General features: G+C 38.7%; 1 protein-coding gene across 50 annotated transcripts in view; it reads right to left on the reverse strand.

Moving 5' to 3' along the window:
* Positions 1-1,690: 1,690 nt before the first annotated feature.
* ANK2 (ankyrin 2) overlaps positions 1,691-21,156 on the reverse strand; it is a 671,298-nt gene continuing 651,832 nt past the window's right edge. For 29 of the 50 annotated variants that reach the window (XM_045055950.1, XM_045055954.1, XM_045055948.1 and 26 more), the window contains 10 exons: positions 19,632-19,763; positions 18,545-18,688; positions 15,175-15,460; positions 13,265-13,553; positions 10,826-10,918; positions 10,231-10,314; positions 9,963-10,127; positions 8,506-8,688; positions 6,928-7,019; positions 1,691-3,953 (listed from right to left, as the gene is read on the reverse strand). In XM_045055950.1, the coding sequence (XP_044911885.1) occupies positions 3,770-3,953; positions 6,928-7,019; positions 8,506-8,688; positions 9,963-10,127; positions 10,231-10,314; positions 10,826-10,918; positions 13,265-13,553; positions 15,175-15,460; positions 18,545-18,688; positions 19,632-19,763 (1,652 nt within the window). In that variant the 3' untranslated portion in view covers positions 1,691-3,769. The remainder of the gene's footprint in view (positions 3,954-6,927; positions 7,020-8,505; positions 8,689-9,962; positions 10,128-10,230; positions 10,315-10,825; positions 10,919-13,264; positions 13,554-15,174; positions 15,461-18,544; positions 18,689-19,631; positions 19,764-21,156) is intronic. The other 21 variants (XM_019829050.3, XM_045055979.1, XM_045055978.1 and 18 more) reach the window with 4 other exon arrangements.

Raw genomic sequence — 21,156 nt, forward strand, 5'->3', positions numbered from 1 at the left:
TTTAATTAGATCAGAAACAGAAATCAGACCTTAACTGAAGGAGAATGTAGTTTCTAAGCAGCGAGTGGCAACAGAGGACCAAGACATTTAAGCAATTCTTTTCTTATGGAATAATGAAAGCAAGCTGACCATCTTTTTTTCCATTCTTCAAGAAAACCTTGTAGTGATTTTGTTTTTCATTAAATATTTGGTTGGCTTCTCTTTATCTGTTCTTTTCATGTGCTTGTCTACTTGCCTACGCCCAGACCAGACCCTCCATGCTGAAATATATTGAATTCCATCACTAGCCACCTAAGTTCAAATGCTGTTCGTGCCCGTTTCAAGGTGTGTATATGTAATTGTCTCTTCTTCATAACTAATTCAAGTCATTTATGAAATGTGCATAATCTTCCCTCAGTCGGGAGGTGGGGGGGTGGGGTTCACCCTACCTTACATTTTAAATATGTTTCTGTAAAAGGACATATGAACCACTGTTCATTGTTTTAATGGAGTTTGTACACCAATTAATGAAACGTGAGAAGACATTGAATATTCATTCCCTGATGCTTTAATCTCCTTAATCAAACTCAAGGCACTGGAAGCCATGAGTTCCTGTCAGTAGAAAACACAGCCCATGAGAAAAATGAGAGGAAGAGGATGGTCACACAGACAATCCTACTTTGGGAAATGTTTTTAACCTTGACTCTATTTTTATTATTTTTTAATTTCAAGCATACTTGGTATTTTAATTTCGGGAGATCTTGTAAATCAACTAGGCATATGAGCCAGATCCAGTGAGCTTTACAGCTTATACTAGTTAAAACTTCAGTAAAACCTACTCGATTTCCTAACCATGTCTTTTTGTATGTTTTTTACAGTAAAAAATAGTCTAGCGGCACTAAAGAGATTTTTCAAAAAACAAAAACAAAAAATTCTCCAAATACAACTGATTTCAGTCTTGTATGCTTCTGCCCTTTTGCTGTTTATATTGATGTATCCATTTAGTGTTTCTCAGGCTAGGAGATAAATAACACCCGCACGCACCCCAGCAAAATGCTGTTCCCAAAAAAGGGTGTTTCCAGAGCACCCCACTGCCTTGTAAGAGAAAACTAAAATGGAAGAGTCATGCCCAGTGGGCCTCGCTGCCCTACCAATCCCTGGTTACACTCCCCTCATTTCCCCCAAGCCCCCAAATTCCTATTTATTTAGTAATGATCCCAAAACTAAATATAAATCTTTTTCTCCTTTTAAAAAAAATTTTTTTTTTAACGTTTATTTTTGAGACAGAGAGAGACAGAGCACGAACGGGGGAGGGGCAGAGAGAGAGGGAGACACAGAATCGGAAACAGCCTCCAGGCTCTGAGCCATCAGCCCAGAGCCCGACGCGGGGCTTGAACTCACGGACCTCGAGATCGTGACCTGAGCTGAAGCCGGACGCTTAACCGACTGAGCCACCCAGGCGCCCCTGTTTTTCTCCTTTTGTATAACAAACACAATACAAATTTCTTTGAGAGCAAGGACAAAATCTTTCTGCTCATCTCCGTGTTTAACACAGTGTTGGGCATGTAGCATCTTCAGCTACTAAATAAAAACTACAAGGAAAAGGGCAATTTGTGTCTTTTTTTGGCTTTAAATGTATCACATCTCTTTAATAATGTCTTAGCTCCTGAAATCACAGATTAAGTGATAAAGAAGAAGAAATCACTGTTGCCACATTTAACACTTGTACATTTTATTTAATTAAATCAGCCATTGTACACATTTGCAGCTATGTATTGTTAGTGTTGTATTTTTTTTTCCATTAACTAATACATGCCCTCATAGATATATTCAATTAGTGTTATCACCATGGGAACAAGATGCTGATTCATCAACTGAAAATTCACTTCTTCTCACAGTATTCAAGTTTTTTGATTACACAGCAAAAATCAAAACCAAAAAAAGGTGAATAACCATTATGTTGTTACACAGACATCATCTGCACTGCAAATAACACAACAGAAATGCTTTTCTTGAGCTCCAGTGAAGGTTCTGACAAGAAGGCCATGGTGTGTCTCAAAAAGTTTCACCATCAGCCTCTCTCATTTTGGCTGCCAAAAAAGCTTTATTTCCTATCCAACTGCCAAAAAGTGCTAGCATTTGAGGCTTAAGAGATTTGGCTTATGGGAAATCTCCCTCCCAGGAAATTTGCGCCCTTGGCAACACTACTTGAAATGATGAAGTGCCATTGTTTGTCACTTGTGTTTTTGACATTCGGAGCAATGAGTCATTTTTGCACAACAGGAAAAGACCAGATAGAATTGGAAAATGTTCAATCCCTGGAGGATAGACTCTTTTTTTTTTTTAATTTCATCTTCATCGAATATACTTTTCTTTAACAAATAACTGATTCAAAATGTATACTGTTTATATGAATATATTTGTGAATATATATATATGTTAAAATGCTACACAGCTTCAACCACTAGAGGAATAAGGAATTAGGACATGGAAATCACTCAGATGATTAAAGTTCCTTCTTTGAAACAAACAAAAAAGTGCACAAATGCACTTAAGAGTTTCCAAGGGAGTTTGGATTTCAAATAAATAAATCAAAAATTTTAACCAAAACCCAATTTGTAAGGATTTCTCAACCTTGTCTGCAAGCTAAAAAACAGACCTAGCTGAAAAGTGAAAAGTGCTTGCTCAGGGTCAGAAGAATGAAAACCATCAGTGTGATTAGAAGAGAAGTTTTGACTGTGGTTTTGATTTTTAAATGCTACATGCAGGTATTAGAGAAGATATAAACCCGGAGGGGGGGGGGGTGGAAAACACTCCAGCATGGTGAAGGAGTTTAACCTTTTGCGTAGTGGGTAAATCTTGTTTCCAATGAATTATCTACAGTGCAGTGGCCAGAAGAAAGTACCACCAATAAGACAGCGTGGTTTGCTAAAGCAGCAATGAAAACTGGAAAAGTACAGTAGTTATAGCTTTTAAAATACCCTGCCAATGTGTCCAAAATCCAAAAGACCTGAAGATGCTAGAACGCCACAGGATGTAGCTGCTAGCAGCCAAATACCTCATTGTTTCACTCCTTTTGCCTTCTGCTCCCCTTCTCCCCTCCCTCAGAGTGGCTGTTGGAGAATCATAAATCAAGGCTGGCCAGCACCAGCAATAAGTGCTTAGTTAGGATAGTTCCTTGAGGTCATTAACCCATCTTTAACTAGGAGCAATGGCTACTCTGGAAGGTCTAAGGACATGGTAGGTCTGAAGTGCTTCTTTTGCAGTAGAACTGTATTATCATTCGATTGTGTTAGCAATATCTTAATTAACCATTGTTCAGCAATTTCTAGAGGCCTTTTATTTCCATGATGCCCAGTGTAGTTATGATAGGCAGTGGTTTTAATTTTAATATGTTGTTCATCTGAGCATTTTAGCTATATACATTGTACAAGGATATCCCTTGGAAGGATTCCTATATATCAACACTTGAAGAGGTCTGTAGGTGAAGTTCTTCTGATCGATGGATTTTCATGGAGCTTGTGCAGAAGCAAAGAACGACGGAGGTGGCCAGTTTCCAGTTTAGCACAGACACAACAAAGTAGTGGATACAGCATCCAGACTGAAGGATGCTATCTTTGGTCACAAATTAGCTTACAGTTAAAGAGGATGGGGAAAAACTAAAACAAAATGCAGTGTTTTTGCTAAAAGTGGAAGTGTCAGGGTATCCCATTAGGTCGCTCTGCTAGTGAAACGGGAAGTTGCATATCGAGTGGATGTGTGGTTTCTGGTGTGAGGACGGGGCAGCCCCTCATTTGGCCTCTTGCTTCGGGTCCTCCTTGCAGAAATGCCGAAGGAGTTGCTGGAGGTCGCGCTGGAGGTCATCTTGGTCTAGTGCTTCTGGTACATCCTCCAGGTGCTCCAAGTAAATGTGTTTTCCATGCTGGTCCTTCACCACAGCCCTCTTCTGTGTACTGGCTTTACTCATTGTCGTCCTGGAGGAAAGCAGACAAGAGAGAATTATACTTTCTTCACTACAAGGCAGCCACCACCTTTGGGGTGGGAGTGATCACTGTGACACGAAAATACTTCACTGTGCTACCTCTGGATACTTCTAGACTGAGCTATTAGTTTAACATCTGCAGCCATCCTCCCACCTCTCTCTTTTAAACATGGCCTCTCCCATCTGACGTAAGTCATGAAATGTTTTAAAGTATTTTGGAATAAAGAATAATTTTTAAAACTTTCAGAACTACTTCAAAGAAATAAAACCATACTTTAATGAGATTCTCTCCAAAAGCAACCATACAATCATTCATGTTTGTTTAAGGTGCACTGATTTGAAAGCGCTTGGCACATCCCGAAACAGGGATTCCATATGTACTTTTTGACAGGCTAGGAAAAATAGTTTTTGATTTTCTGAAAACACCTCAGCTGTCAGCTTAATCCTTAGAGTTGCATCCTGTTCTGGGAAATGTCCTAGGAAAACTTTTCCATGAGACATAGATCTTTAAAAATGGGCATCTTATTCTATCAACATAGAGGAAGGTGAATACCAACGAGAGACGAGGACTGCCCCAGCTTTGAAACTTCATCTGGAGACGGTAGGGAAGAGAGAGGAGAGAGAGAAAACACCGAGAGACAGATCCTTCCTCCATCTGCTCAGATTTCCAGGACTTTGCCCATTTTTGGTCTTCTATGCCACTGACTAGTGCTTTCTTGGCTCCCTCCTAATGATTACTTGACAAAAGGGGCTATGATGTACTGTGGTATTTAGTACTATTTTCCTGTATCCCAACTTGAAAATTATTAAACTGTAATTTGTTCATTCTCTGTCCTTCCATCTACTTCTCAACAGAATTATTCATTCTGTAAATATGTGGTGAACATTTTTATGTGCCAGGCACTATGATTGTAATAAATAAGGAAAACAAATCACAGAGATTTTAAGCGATGTTCCAAACACAAAGTAACACAGTTAGTATGAAGTGAGGCCAAGACTCAAGGATTCCAGAGCCTGAATCCGTAACCACGATGCCATGCATCTTCACTTAAAACCACAGAAGAGCAGTTTTCTTAGCTTTACTCCAGCATTTTTCTTAATGGATTCCTAGTGTTCAGAAGCTAGAGGTTCTGCACTGTCATGCCTTTAAGATCATCCCGAGTTTTCATTGTTCTACCTTCTCACACTGCCATGCATTTAAGATACTCCTGATTTAAAAAAAAAAAAAAAAAAGACTTATTTTAGCCAAAATACTTTCAGGTTTTCTTTTGGGCATCTTTGTCTCCTTCTTCCTTCTTCTCATGTTTTCTTATTCTCTCCTTCCTTTGATACCACATGAATTATTTTGTATCTGAAGGCAAACTTAAATTTGTTCCTCTTGATCAAAAAGGTCCAATTTTGTTCCAGTAGTTGAAATCAGATTGTGTTTTTCTCACGATTCAGCACCCATAATATTTTTCTTCTCCGAAAAGGCAAATATCTGATTATTTCTGCCAAGAGCTAATAGCAGCCTTCGTGGCACTGGTGTGGCTGTGTTGGGGGTGGGGGTGGGGGGAGGCGGTGAATGAGCTTCTATCACAGGACAATCCCTGATATTTTGTGCAGATATCGTAGATGGATGTGCTTATGAGCATGTGTATGCATGTAACTCAAGCAGTGGAATGAATTTACTTATGTGTATTCAGGGGAGCAGTGGGGATGACAAAATATCTTCAGCAACATAAAGTACATAAAGCGGTGTACTGACAAATACAGTTCCGGAACTAAATAGCTGTAGAACTTAATTGAGTTGTTCCATATCCCTGGCTTCAAATTCACCAGCAGTAATTAAGAAGTTTGGATTAGATGGTCTCTAAATCTATCCCAATGTAAAGATCTCATGATGTTAGGGTGTACATGGTCTGTGTGGCTTTGTCTGCATAACTGAATAAAAGACGTAAAAGTTCAGAGTATAAAAAGTACTTTATCCTTAATTCACGGGGCATTTTTAAAGTTCCCTGAGCAATTATACTCTTTTAAATTCTTAGCTGCTGCTGTTTTTCACATGTGATTGGAGGGCGGAATTGTGACAGAACCTTTAATTCGCTGTTCTAATTATTATGTTCTGCAGGCTGAAAATAGCTCTGTAGAGTACTATAAATGACAATCTTTTTCTTCTTTACAATGAAGTGAAAAGAACAATAGTAACTTGAATTTCCATTGTGTCTTTTCACTGAGAAGCTGAGGACACTTTTTTAGCATGGTGCTGCTAAAGGACCAAAGAGAGAGGGGACTAGAGAGAAGGGCCAGGAGACAAGGCAGTGGTGCTGACAATCACGCATCAAGTAGGTGATAGGGACAACACAGCTTGTCTCTTTCCTCAGGCACAAAAATGAGCCACTTACTTCTTTTATGGCCCTTTCTTAACTTGTTAAAATCCCTGGTTTCAGCATTTACAATCAGGTTTGTGGGTATCCAACTCATGCTCATGCTATTTGCCACTCGCATGCAAGATCATGAAACAACTTAAAGATTTTAGAAGCAGCTTAAAAACAAAAACAAAACCCCAAAGCAGGTACCACTCGGCATTATGATTCGGTACGACTGAGCTGAAGGTAGCTGGTCACAAGATTAATCTGTGAGCAGCTGATTGGTTTCCTCTCCAAATGTGCTCCAAATCTGTCAACACAATGGAATATTCTAGCCAGTTGGCCTTAACGCAACTGATGACTTGTTAAAACCCAGGGAGTGGTTGTGTGAACAGGTGTCTCAGTTCCCCTCAAGCCTTGGTATCATTTTCAAAGCGTCAAGAGGACACTACAGGTTTGACACACTGACAGGTCTACCACTTGGCAAAGCGGACAACGTAGACAGAGTTGGTAATTCCCAAGGACGTTAGGGCAGAGGTAGGGGCTCTGTTTTTCTTACAAGTGGAAAAAAAAGTCAAGGTGTTAGTAGGCAGAGCATAACCCCATGCTAACCCAAACCTTTTAATTACTGATCCATCCTCTTTCAGAATCTCATTCTCTACTAAACTGGGTAAGTGCACTTTCATGTGGCTACCTGTATAGCTCAAAGCCTGAAGAGAAAAGAAAGTAAGACAAAACCCACCATGAGCCATGGACTTAAAAAAAAAAAGCTATTACTTTGCTTAATTGATACCATAAAAAGATATGCTTGAAAGGAGAAATAAAAACAATCCTAGGAACAAATGTAAATACTGAGTTTTATTTACATCTCTCCCATTTGTGAGGGAGATGTATTGTATTACTCATAAATGTTGGTAAATAGCATCTGTACCGATCGACTTTTAATTTCCTCCACACCTCATCCCCCCTCTTTCTCTGGTGGAGACTCTAATGATGAATATAATGATCAGAGGCAAAAACAAGCAGCAAATGAATAAAGCCCAAAGCGTGCAACTCACATAATTCACCTTTTGGTTATACAAGGTCAAAATACTGTCCTTAAAAGTATTTAAATAAGGTATGCTTTTCATATCCCAATGCATTCCCATATATAATCTCAGTGCACATTGTGGGTGTAGAAGAGAATGCACATATAACATTTAACTTCAAAATGTCTCAATAGCAAAAAAATGTTTTGTAGATGTTTGCATATGCCCTACAATCCCTTAGTGAAAACCCCTGGGGCCAGATGTATCTCAGAATTCAGAATATTTTCCCTTTTGGATTTTAGAAAGGTAGTATGATATATATGCTGTATATTTGAATACCTCTGATGGGGCAGGAACAGTATCTACTAATCAAACGCATAAATATATCCACAGCAAAACATATGAATATTCAGTCTAGGTAGGACCAAAAGCCTCTCCATGTCATTATAACTCCATATCAGCTCACATTAAGTTTTACTGCCAAGTTAGCTTGCTATTAACCTACAAAATTTGTATTGGTTTTCAGAATTTGGGGATTTTTTTAATCCTAGTAAGGGTTTGTGGATCTGTCCCTATGGACCCATTTCCTAATTACTGAAAGTCAGAACTTAAATAATTATAAATGCTTGTTTTATATCTAGGTTTAAAATAAATCAGAGTTTTCATTAATGCCTATCTTTGGAAATATTTGAGAGCATTAGCTACTAGAGATAATTCACAATCTTCCTTCCTTCCTTCCTTCCTTCCTTCCTTCCTTCCTTCCTTCCTTCCTTCCTTCCTTCCTCCCTCCCTCCCTCCCTCCCTCCCTTCCTTTCTCTTACTAATTAAAGAATTAAAGTCACTTCTGGAGCATGTAAACAAGATGTACAATCGTGACCTAACTCCAGAGATTCTGATTCTGATTCAGTTGAAGCGAATCCTGGTCATCTAGACTTTTAAAAGCATTTAAGATGACACGGAACTTGTCGCTTTGTGGATACCACAAGTTGAGAAAACGTTACTTCACTGTACAAGTTATTCAAACAGCAACTCTACTCTCTTGAATTATTCTGCACCCTTCCATGAATACATATATGGAATGACATAATGGTAAATCATTTTATTTTTAAACACAAAGCAAGCACAAAACACACAACACAAAAACACAAAAGTGATAATGCTTCTATACCTCTTCAAAGTCATCTTTGGCTGAAGGAAGATCAGTGGCTAAACTAGAATCACCCAGATGTTTCTCCATCCTTTCTCCATGTACCATAGTTGTTTTAACAACTTTGCTGACTCTACGGCCTTCCACTGGTTCAGCCTGAAATTGTGAGGTACTGGACAGAATGCTGGGCTCAGACAAAGTTACCTAATGAATGAAGGACACATGATAACACAGTTTCTGACTGCCAAAATGTAACAGTGATGGATTTTTCTATGTAAAAACAAACAAACAAACAAACAAACAAAACCCCAAAACCTTAAAATGGTATACATAGGCATTCTGGAAAATAGTATTTTGGAAAAGAGAAGCAGGTACTAAAAGAAAGAAAAAAGCCTATAATCAACCGGTAATGCCTATATAATGACTCTATACACACAGCACCAAACCCACCACCCATTAATCAGCTGAACGAAAATCTATCAGGAAGTATTATGAATAAGAAACTGATTCCTCAGCAACATGACAACCTGAGCATGAACTCTCTTGTCCCCCATGTTTAAATGGTTTTGATTTTATGAAGATAAAATTAAACCCCAAAAGAGGAACTCTCAAAGATAATGAGAAACTGAAAAAGTAGATTTCTAGAGAAACTGTGGGTGTGATAATAAACTTCTGAGGATGTGAATGAATGCAAAACAGTGAGTGTCTCACCAATGATATGTCAAAGGGAGTAAACGTTCCTCAGAGAGGGAAGTAGAACAGAAAGAAGTAAAACTATAAATCAAGGAGTTTCTGGATCCTGGCTTTAGTGACTGAAATGCAGAAGTTTAAATATCAAATATTTATCTCCAGTGCCCTACAGAAGAAGCTATGCTGCCCGGGCACAAGCATTACAACACAATTTTACAAGGTCTTTTCATGACATACAGCTCGCCAGCAAATGGAATTCTGGTCTTTTAAAATTTCAGTTTTGGATTTCTGTTTTATGTACTCAGCCATGAATTAAACAGAAAATAGAAATAAGAAGGACCAGGGGCACCTGGGTGGCTCAGTTGGTCGAGCGTCCGACCCTTGATTTCAGCTCAAGTCCTGATCTCAGGGTTGTGAGATCAAGCCCTGCATCCGGCTCTGTGCTGACAGTGCAGTGCCTGCTTGGGATTCTCTCTCTCCCGCCCCCCTCTGCCCCTCCCCCGCTCGCTCACACTCTCTCTCTCTCTCTCTCAACATAAATAAATAAACTTAAAAAAATAAATACATAAGAAGGACCAAACAGAGACAATGAGTATAATGGCTACAAATGTCCTTGAAGGTTAGTTTAAAATTCCACAAAATCATGAAGAAACCTGTGGATATGCAACCGAAAGCAGAGTGCCATATAAGCGGGAGCAGTGGGGCCAGTATGGACAATCGTGTCCGTCTCTTCTGACTCTGTTTTAGACCTCTCCATAAAATCAGGTTGGAGAATCAGATGATCTTACCTCTGACTGTTCAGTGTCACTCTTTAATACAATGCGCTTCATGACTTTGGAATAGCCATCTCCTTCCTCAATGCTGATGGGTCCCTGTGCCATTCCCTGCATTGTAACCTCTTCTTTCTCTGTGCCATCAGAGGCTACGTACCGCCTAATGATTTTCCTAGTGACCTGAAAGATATTTTATTCATGTATCTTGTGTTTGAGTGACAGTACCGGGGTACCGATAAGTTTTAAACAGGAGGCTTTGAGATCAACCATGTTAGGACAATACCTTCTTTACCACAGTGTGTCCATGCTCATCAATGTATTCTTCTTCTGTGACTGTTTCTGGGGGTATGTCAGGCATATCATCTCCCTAAACAGTTGAGAGAAAACGGTCACTTCAGTGTCGGGCATCAATTCTGAGAAACTACTCCCAAGTGCTTATAATGTTAGAAAATGAAGGGAGCTACTGAGAAGCACTGCTGAGATGCCAAATCCTGTCGAGTAGTGTGTTTTAAAGAAAAGAAAAAAAAAAAGGTGGGAAGTAACATGCTTAGGAGAAGTGGACCAAAGTTAGGCGTAAAACAAACACTCCAACAAAAACAGACAAGCAAGGTGAGGTGGGTGGAACTGAAGAAGCGGTCTCTCTCTTGCTGTTCGCTCTCTTGGAAGTGGGCTGCCAATGTCATCACCACTGCAGGTTTTTTTTTTTTTTTTTTTTTACGAACAAAACTTAGGAGAGTTAAGTGAAGGGGTCTGCTTTTGAATGGCCATGCACTACCTAAAGAGCATGCCAAGCCCTCGTGGCTCCATGGCTAGCATCACTCTCTGAGGGTTACGGGGACAGAAGTGTCCCGGACGTGCAGGAACGTAACAGCTGGTACCTGAATAATCACTCGTCGGCGGACAACCCTGGTAGTTACCATCGCCTCCTCATCTGAGCTGGCCTCCAGCTCACCTAATTCCTCTGTTAGCTCCTAGTGGAAGCATGGAAGCATCGTTTTGTTTAACACGCTAAGGAATGTCTTCACTACTGGTTTCTGCTTTAGTTCACACGGTTTTCTGAAAGTTTTATTCATGGAGGCTGTGCTAGAAAAGCCAGCACAGCAAACAAGTGTGTGTCTGTCTCACACTTTGGTAAGAATACTTTTTTGTTCAATGAATGAAAACAATTCTGGAATTCTGAAAGCTGAGTGCCCATCTGTCAGAATCTATCAGAAGAAACGAGCAACTTGTCCACATTACTTCTTGGACTTACACTCCTGATAAATAACCAAATGTAAACACAAAACTTAAGCAACACACACACACACACACACAGACACACAACACTTGTAAGCCATCAATACTCAACACTCAGGCTTAGGCTTAGAATGATTAACCCACAGGTATAGAAATAACTTATGCTTGTAGCAGAACTTTCTGCAAAAAGTCAAAATTTCCTGCAGCTCTTATCTAGCCAGTTGAGTATCTCCCTGGCAACAAACAAGGCAGGCTACGAATAATATTAGACTCATTTTGCAGAGAAGTTAAGATGCACAGGCCAGTCTGATTTTATGGGTCTGGCCCAGAGTCAAAGATGGAGCTAAGAACACAATTTTAGATTAGAACATATCTCGGGAGCATTCCATTGAATTACTCTTTCCTAACAGGATACTACTTTTTTTTTTTTTAAAGAAAACTCAATGATATTTTTTCAACATATTTTAAAATATCTGACATATTTCTATATGCTTTTCTGCTAAATGAAAACATGTAAAATCGAAACCAAATTATACTTTAAATACATTCTGGAATCTGCTGCCTAGAAAGATGATCAGCAAGAAAAGTGACTGAAGTTAGATCCTCAAGTTAGGGTCATGAGAATTAAGGGTCAAAATAGGAAGCATCACAGAGATAACTGGATATTCACCAAGAATAAATGGAACAGGCCCATAGAAAGTAGAATACAGAATGACTTATCAAAATTTATTTATATGCATAGAAAAAATAAATGAATTATACAGATAATTGTTTGAAATCTATACTTCAATTAGCCAATGGATTCTTAGGCTAAATTTAGTAACTCCTAAGCCCTGATAGCATCTTTGAAACATTTTTACCAGAATTCATTTGAGCTGAGAATTTGGGAGATGAGTAATTCTGTGCAAAGGTACACTTAAAATAAAAATCCATTCACGGGATGAATTCATTATTTAAGATAACTACCAAAACTGGGACACAGTTCTCATTTGCCTGAAACTCCCCTAATTTTAGTTATGATCCTAGATAAATCCTGCTAGCAGATGTCACCCTCATAGTGAACCAAAATACATGTAGGACTTAAGCCCACAGATATGTTGTATCATGCTTTTCTTCAAAACCTTTCAGTTCTTTTCTATACCTCATTCTTTACTACTGAGACCTAGATTAATGCTTTAAAAACACAGTGACATAAAAAATGCTTTTGAATTCTAAAAGGACAAATAAATAATTTAATAGATACTAAGTTTAATCCAAACAGATTCTCACACTTTTTTGTGCATGACAATCATCCAGAGCGTTATTTAAAATGCAGATTCTTGCTCCCCTCTTCCCTGAGATTCATTCCTCTGAGGAGGGCTCAAACACCGCCAGTGAACACTGAGGCATGGGAATGATTCAGAATACACCGTTTAAATTAATTTCTTAGATGGTCTCCGGAGACCCCTCTTTGCAACATCAAAGCTCCCTTAATGACAAAGGAAACACTTAAGTAAGTTTCTGCTCCTTATTCCGACATTCTGAACCACGATAAGTTGAGGTACACTGTCCTTTTTCCAAAGTCATTCTTAAAATAGGTATACGGAGATCTATTTTGGAAATAATCCTTCCTTTAGTGAGGAAAATTTTGGGGGGGGGGGAACCCCACCTGATATCCCCAGTCTGCATGTTCATCACCTGACAGCACAGACAGATGTAACCAGAGTCTGGCTCCCACAAGTTTCCATGGCTGGCACTTACTGGGGGCCCTGTTAATCCCCCTCACTAGTCTTCGTGCCCATGGTTAGCAATTCTGAAAAGCTACATCAGGCATACTGTTTCACTCCAGGGTTCATTTTCCTTAGCAAAAGGGTTTCCCAATTGTAAAATTAAGGCTCATGCTCAGGTAGCAAGAATTAGAACTGTGTATCTTTTTTTTTTTTCCCTAGATTCCCTGGCTCCCAAGTTTTAAAGGGGATTGAGGGGTTTCCAGGGTCCAGGTCGATTTTTTTCAGAGAAAAAATAAACCATCAGAGAAATGGAAACTGGGGAAGATTTGTAGCTTTGCTGCCTGTGGGCAAGGAAAGAGAGGAGATCCTTACCTTATGGAAAGCTGCATCGGCATCGAATCTTTCAAGGGCCTGTGGCTGGTCATCAGCAGACTCCACTATCACAAGGCTAGTTTTCTGAGAACTCTCCTCCTTATGTTCTGGGGGCTCTTCGGGTTCCTGTACGATGGGAGAGTCGCCCTGCTCACTAGATGTTGGAGTCTGGAGGTGTGGCCTCTCCTCCTCAGGAGGGGTACTGATTTCCTCAGGTGTCTTGCTTTGAGAGCCAGATATAGCCGTAGGCTTTTGAGTCTCTGACACTTCCGTCCCTGGGGTTGTCACACTGAAATGGAAAAGCCAAGTTACACCATGAGAGCATTTACATTTCCCCTTTTGCTGAAGCAAGGCAAGTGGAACGAAAGATGGAACTTGTCTTCATGGTCCATGACAAGTCAAAATAAGTTTTGTATATATGGCCGAGAAATGAAATTTGAATAAAAATCATATGTAAGAAAGTTACAGCTCCTTGATCTAGTATTGGCTGGGATGGATCTATTCTAAAGAGAAAAATTATTCTAAAATGTATTACCATTTCTTAATCTCTACAAAGTATATAAATTATAATTTCATCTTTTCTTTGATAACTCAAGGTTATCTTGAAGATTTGAGGAGGTTTATATAACAAAGATCTGTAGATAATAAGGCTTCTGAAGCAAGAATCAAAGTTTGGGAAATTTTTTAAACATATATAAACCCCATGTTAATATGGTTATCATAATTGCAAATATAGAGAGATTCTTATTATACTTCTGGAAAATTATTACTTGATGGAAAGACCTAGTTAAAACTTTTTCTTCTGATTTAATTTGGAGTTACTCCAATGCAATCTTTATAATCTCAATTTTAAATACGAAAATTCTTTTTCTGCTTTTAAACTTCTTATTTATTACAAATTTCTGTCACTCTGTAGATACTAAGTGCCCAAATGCCTCTCTGATATTCCCTCTTTGCTTCCCATCTTTTTATTTTTCTTTCTTTCTTCTTTCTTCTCTCCCCTAAAATCTAAAGGTAGTTGGTAGGCGGTGGCTCAGTGGAAGAAAGAGGATTTTATTACCCATTTCACCCTCTTCTCAAGCTCCAGTGACCCCAGCAGAAAACTCGCTTACTGGTGTAATCTCCTGCCACACTATTCTCAGATTTCAGGTCTGGGGACACACTTGCCTTTCACATCATCTGTTTTCCTTCTCTAGATATAACAAGCGTCATTTAAACAATTCATTTGCTTCTATGAAGCCCAGTACTTGAGTTCTGAGCTGACTCTTCTATAGTTTCCTTTAGCCAGAAAGTCTCCAGAAGACTTCACTGTATTTCCACTCTGAACTTATCCCACTTTATTTTGATGGTCTTTCATTCTGTGTGAATAATTTGTGTTGCGTTTCTATTTTTATTGTCAGCCACCCCAATGCTTTGGTGACATACACTGAGGGCTGCTTTGCCTACAGCATCCCTGTTCATACTGTGAACTAGCCATGGGATAACTGGCACATATCAGAGCACTGCAGAGAAGTCAAGTGCAATAGTCTTATAAGCAATAAGCATGAGGTCTTCATGAAATCTTACAGTTTAAACAATGCTTTCACAGGCGTATCCTTGACCTGTGACCCTATGAGATGAATAAGGTATATATTCTTATAACTTAGAGATGTGGAAACAGAAACCAAAAAGGGCTTGGGGCTTGCCCAAGGTCATAGAACCGGAAGTTGTTTCAAGCAGATCTACCATACAATGCTGCCATAATTAGGTCTCAAATCTTTCGCTCTTTTTCCTGTAGTTCTGGCACTTGTTACTGGTGGGCTTATTTGAAAACCATCTGAAAACAATTTACGGTTGCACATGCCTGGCACTCTTGCCATACTGGCTTATTTCTTGGAATTACATTGGACCGGCTTTCTTTTGAAACTCACAAGTACTCCTGCTGACATTCAAGAGATGACTCTTCAGGCAGGTCTTGCATTTTCCCTGAGAAATCCTGTTGAACTTGCTCCTTGTGAGTTTGGGGAAAGAGCTCTGTTGCTGAGCTGTCCCCCTCAGTTTTGGGGATGCAATCCTGAAAAGTAGAATAACCGACAGAAATGTCTTCCTCTGAGACAATGGGAGGGTGATCACAGGACTCGCTTTCTTTAGAAGCAGCTTGCTCCTCTTTCTGCTTGTGCTGTGCGCTGCATAGCTCCTCTTGAAGTACTGAGAACCCTACAGGGAAAAACAATTTAAATGAAGTATTAACTGAAGCTCACTTATATTAAATGGGTATTTACTAGGTAACTATTAATGTGCCACATCCTGTGATAGATCCATGGTTACAAAGCTGAATGAGATAACTGTGTCTGCCTTCAAGATACAGATCATCTATTGAAGCTCAGGCAAGTAAGAATCTATTGAAATGCAGAGTGACTGGGCCACAGTGCCAGTCAATAAATGCAGGAGCACCCAACTCAGGGTTAAAGAATTAGGAAGGGAAATGCAGAGGGTGTGACATTTTAAGGAGACCTAATGATAACTGCTAGTGAGGCACAGAATGTAAGTGGGAAGAAGGATTAGAGTTTAATAATAACTAATAATAGCTAATACATTCTAAATATTATGTGTTAGGCACTGTTCTAGGTGTTCCACAAGTATTAACTTGTATTAACAACACTTGAGGTTAGTACCCTTTTTTGTGGAGGGTCTCTCATGTCATGCTAAGGAATATTATCATACCCAGGGCAATGAGGAGTCACTGAAAACTTTAGCAGAGATATGACTGACATTCATCTACTTATTTATTCACTCAACAGATGTATATATTATCAACTATGTAGTAGGTGCTGTTTAGACGTTAGAGATATAGCAGTGAACAAGGTAGAAAAGTCCTCACTGAACTTTTATTTCTGCAGATATATATTTATGATAAATTTTAGGAGAAAAGGAAACCATGATAAAGAGTAAATAGGGCTAGTATTTTAGATAGAATTGTCAGGAAAGGGTCCTTTGGGGAGGTTGATTTTGAGCAGAGGCCTGAATAGGTAGGTATTTGATGCTCTGAGGGAAGAATGCTCCAGAGTGGAGGAAACAGAAAGTAGCAGAGCTCCAAAGCCCAAAAATGCATAGGGTGCCCAGGGAACCTCAAGGAGGCCAGGTGTCTGGGATTTATATAAAAAAAGGAGAGAGGAGATAGGACAAACTTTCACTGGATAGTAACACACACCATCATTTAAATCTATGAAAAGAAGCTACAGAAAGGAATTGTGTAAAAATAACCAGAAAAATAAGCAAAAGAAAAAAAAAACATGAAGGGAGGGTGTCGTGGAAATTGAATGAAGAAAATGTTTTTAAAAAATATTAATTTTTTGTCAAATATTACTAAGGAGTAAATAAGATGAAGACTGAAAAATTATTCGCTGTATTTGGCAATGAGGAAATCATTAGTGAATTTTATAGGATTGCTTTCTGTTGAGTGGTGATGACTCAAAAAATGACTGTCACGGATTCTAGAGACAGTTCTAGAGAACAGGAAGACAGGAAGTAGATATAGGGAATATAGGCTATTCTTTTGAAGAGATTTTCTATAAAATGAATGGAGAAACAGAACAATCATACAAGAAGGCATATAGGGTGAAGGAGTTGTTTTGTTTTGTTTTTAAAGAATGGGCTCTACTTAAATGTCCATCAACTGATGAATGGATAAAGAAATTGTGGTTTATATACACAAAGGAATACTATGTGGCAATGAGAAAGAATGAAATATGGCCTTTGTAGCAACACGGATGGAACTGGAGAATGTTATGCTAAGTGAAATAAGTCATACAGAGAAAAACAGATACCATATGTTTTCACTCTTATCTGAAACTTATGAGAAACTTAACAGAAGACCATGGGGAAGGGGGAGGAAAAAAAATAAGGTTAGAGAAGGAAGGAGCCCAAACTGAGAACAAACTGAGGGTTGATGGGTGGGAGGGAGGGGAGGGTGGGTGATGGGCATTGAAGAGGGCACCTGTTGGGATGAGCACTGGGTGTTGTATGGAAACCAATTTGACAATAAATTTCATATTAAAAAAATAAAGAATGGGCTCTATTAAAGCATGTTTTAATGCTCTTGAGCATGATCTAGTTGTAGGAAGCCACAGTGGATAACTGAAGGAGTGAGGTCCTTAATTGGATAAAAAGAGATGAGATCCAGTACAAAAGAAGAGATAATGGTTTTAGCAAAGCAAAGACATTTCATACAGAAGGGAAGGTAGAGTACAGACATTGAGATGCACTTAGATTGGTAGAGTTTGTGGTGAAAGAATATGGACATTCGCTTAGGACTATTCTTATTTTTTCTAAGAAATACGAAGCTTGGTCATTAGCTTTAAAAAAGGAGAAGAGAAATGTTGGAGGCTTGAAAGAAGAAGAGAAGGTATAAAATAGAGGTGTGAGAGAGACAGAAAGAGAGAGAAAGAGAGAGAGAGAGGGAAAGAGAGACAGAGAGGGAGGGAGAGAAGATAATGAGCATGCAAATAAAGGAGAATGGATCAGAGAAACTTTAGTACTGAAAAGGTGGTAGGGCCAATGGCTGGAGGTCCCAGTGGGTTTGAAGAATCACCAGTATTGAAGCAAAAGAAGAAATAAGTGTAATGCTTCAAATCAGGACCCAGAAGTAATATAGTCAGTGGTAATGATATAGTCTTGGTTGTGAGCATAGGAATGGGTAGCTAGAGTAAGACACAAGTATAAGAAGTACCACCAAGGATCCGAGGAAAGGGCATTGGATAGGTCATCCGTGTTGTTATGAACTGAGTATTTGTATCCCCTTAAAATCATCTGATGAAACCCTAATCCCAATGTGATAATATTTAGAGGTGATGCCTTTAGGAGGTACTTAGATCATGAGGGTAGAGCCTTCATGACTGGGACTTGTGCCCTTGTAAGAAGACACCAGAGAACTAGCTAGTTCTCTTTCCCCCAGGTGAGGACACAGCAAGAAGGCAACCATCTGCAACCCAAAGGAGGGTCCTCACCAGAACCTGTCTGTGCTGTCATCCTAATCTCTGACTTCCACTCTCTAGAACTGTGAGAAATAAATTTCTCTTATTTAAGCCACCCAGTTTATGGCATTGTGTTATAGCAGTCCAAAATGGTTGGAACAAAGGTGAAATAACAAAGAATGAGCAGTATGAAGGTACCTATAAAATGAGAAAAATATGTGATCACCGGAGTCCACAGACCACCCTTTAAAAAAAGAAGGAAGATTTGTTCCAGTCACCTGAATTAGTCATACATACACCACACACCCACACACACAGATTGTTTGACCTTCACTATGATCCAGTGCAATTGTCTGTTCAATTTCTGCATAGCTATGACTGATGCGCTCCTGGAGAGGCTCTGTGCTGGCCTCCATGAGATGAACAATATCCATTCGGTTGATCTTGGTGAGACATTCAATGAGACTTGTATCTGGGATATTAGAGAAAAAAACAGAAAAACATTTATAATATCTGAGGGGTACTCTTTTGAAAATCTCTTTCATTTAGTTGCCTTACTAAAATTTTTATATCTGTACAGGAAACAAAGCCCAACTAAAGGTCTTTGTAAAAAAAAAAAAAAAGCAAATAGAAAGGAGGTATGCATAAAATAGTGGGGGAAAGCATAGGCAAAAGCCCTAAAAGTAGAGTTGCCAGATAATATATAGGATATCCCGTCAAATTTGAATTTCAGATTAAAAAAAAATTTAATATAAGTATATCCCAAATACTGCAGGGGGTATACTTATACTAAAAAAATTATCTGTAGACTCTTTGAAATTTAACTGGAAGCCCTTTATTTTTATTGGCAAAATCTGGCAATCCTACCTAGGAGAATGGTAAGAGAAGGAAAGATAAATGTAGACTGGATGTTTATAAGGGAGGTCTGTAGGCAGATCTTCAGAGAGGCATTAGAGGAAGTAGCAAATTTAGCTGAAGAATGAGAGGAAGTAATGGTCTTTATCACTTCTCATTTTATTTGATGTGGTCAGAATATTATACATAAATCATTATAAAGAATATCTACCTGACATCTTTCTGTCATGTAAGTTATTTAGGAGTAAAGGTAATATACTACCAATAAAACAATGACAAAGTAACTGCGTCCAGTCTCAATATTTAGAAAATTTTAGGACTTTCATAATGTTCCTGTTAGCAGCCAGTATTTCCGCTGACATTGTTCATGGGAATATAAGAATTTTTATGCAACATGCGTATTTTAGAAATATCATAGCTTGTTCTCATTTGCTTACAGTAGCACTTCAGATTGATGGCATTTGTTATTATTTTACTGAATTTGCAAGAGAGGGCTTGTTGAATAAGACATATACCCCAACCTTTAGCCTAATGCTTTTTACATACAGTTTCCCACCTACCGGTAGCATGTTTCCCATCCCTTTCCAGCCAGTACTTCAATAGCGCATGACTCTGGTCTTGGAGGGAATTAGGATTCTCAATTCGAATTTGATGAATTTGCTCCTCAGTGAAATCCAGTTCTCTTGCTAATTCTAGACAAGAAAATATTACTCTAAATACAGTAACTTCAACATTTGAGTCTCTAACACCTTGCCTTGTGATTTTGTAAGTGATGTATTCTTTGAATTGCTGTAATAGGGTTCATTTTCTCCCCTATGTATTAGAAGTGACTCTCAATAGGTCTTCGTTCTTCTAGCACTAATTGTGGATTTTATTAAAACTGGATATATGGGGCGCCTGGGTGGCGCAGTCAGTTAAGCGTCCGACTTCAGCCAGGTCATGATCTCGCGGTCCCGGAGTTCGAGCCCCGCGTCGGGCTCTGGGTTGATGGCTCAGAGCCTGGAGCCTGTTTCCCATTCTGTGTCTCCCTCTCTCTCTGCCCCTCCCCCATTCATGCTCTGTCTCTCTCTGTCCCCCCCCAAAAAAAAAAAAAAAACGTTGAAAAAAAATTAAAAAAAAAATAAAACTGGATATAGAATCGATAACTTTCATTGTGGAATCACTAAGTTTGAGACAACTGTTGATACAAATATGTATAATTCAGGCTCAATTAATTCCAAAATGCAGAAGAGACCATTCATACAGGTCTATACCCTTAACCAAGATAATGAAAAATAAATTACTAAAAATAGGAGTTATAGACTGTTTCTCACTTTTAATCATCATTAGGCAATGTTTTAAGTACTATAAATCCTATTTCTGGATACTTGGGTAAATACTGGCTGTGGTTATATTATGGTGGTTGGCTAAACTCCTTTGATTGGATGTCACATGAATAAAAGGTCTGGGAAGCATTAACTGACCTAGGGGAAAAGCCACAAATTTTTCCTTTAAAGTCTACCACTAACACTGTATTTGGACACTTACACATTGTGGTATGAGTGAGTGAGTGTAAATGAGTGTCTTCTTTGGAGGGCAGCTTGCCGATATCTTTCAAAATTAAAAATATACATACCCTTTATCCAGATATTCAATTCTACTTCTAGTAATGTGCCCTGTAGAGATACTCATGAAAATACACCAATGCACTAGGATATTTGTCATTAACAGGAAACAACCTAAATATCCAGCAATAAAGGCCACTGGTAAAAGTATGATACTTCCATACAGTAAAAATTAAAGAGCCGTTTCAAAGAATGAATAGATATGTCTACCCTGATGGAATATTTACAAGGAATATTACTGGGGAAAATTGTGCTTACTTTTAAATAACAGACATAGATGTGGGTATTGTATATTTTTTGGAATACATGAGAAAGTGTAAGCAGTTACTTTTGAGGCATGGTGTTAGAAGACCAGATGTAGGTGTGAAAAACTTACTTACTTTTCATTTTATACCATTCTGTATAGTTGTGGGGCTTGAATTTTCAACAAGTATACAGATACTACACTTTATACACAAACAAACTTATTTAAAAAACAAAC

This window comes from Felis catus, chromosome B1 (genome assembly GCF_018350175.1).
Source record: "Felis catus isolate Fca126 chromosome B1, F.catus_Fca126_mat1.0, whole genome shotgun sequence".
Lineage (NCBI taxonomy): Eukaryota > Metazoa > Chordata > Mammalia > Carnivora > Felidae > Felis > Felis catus.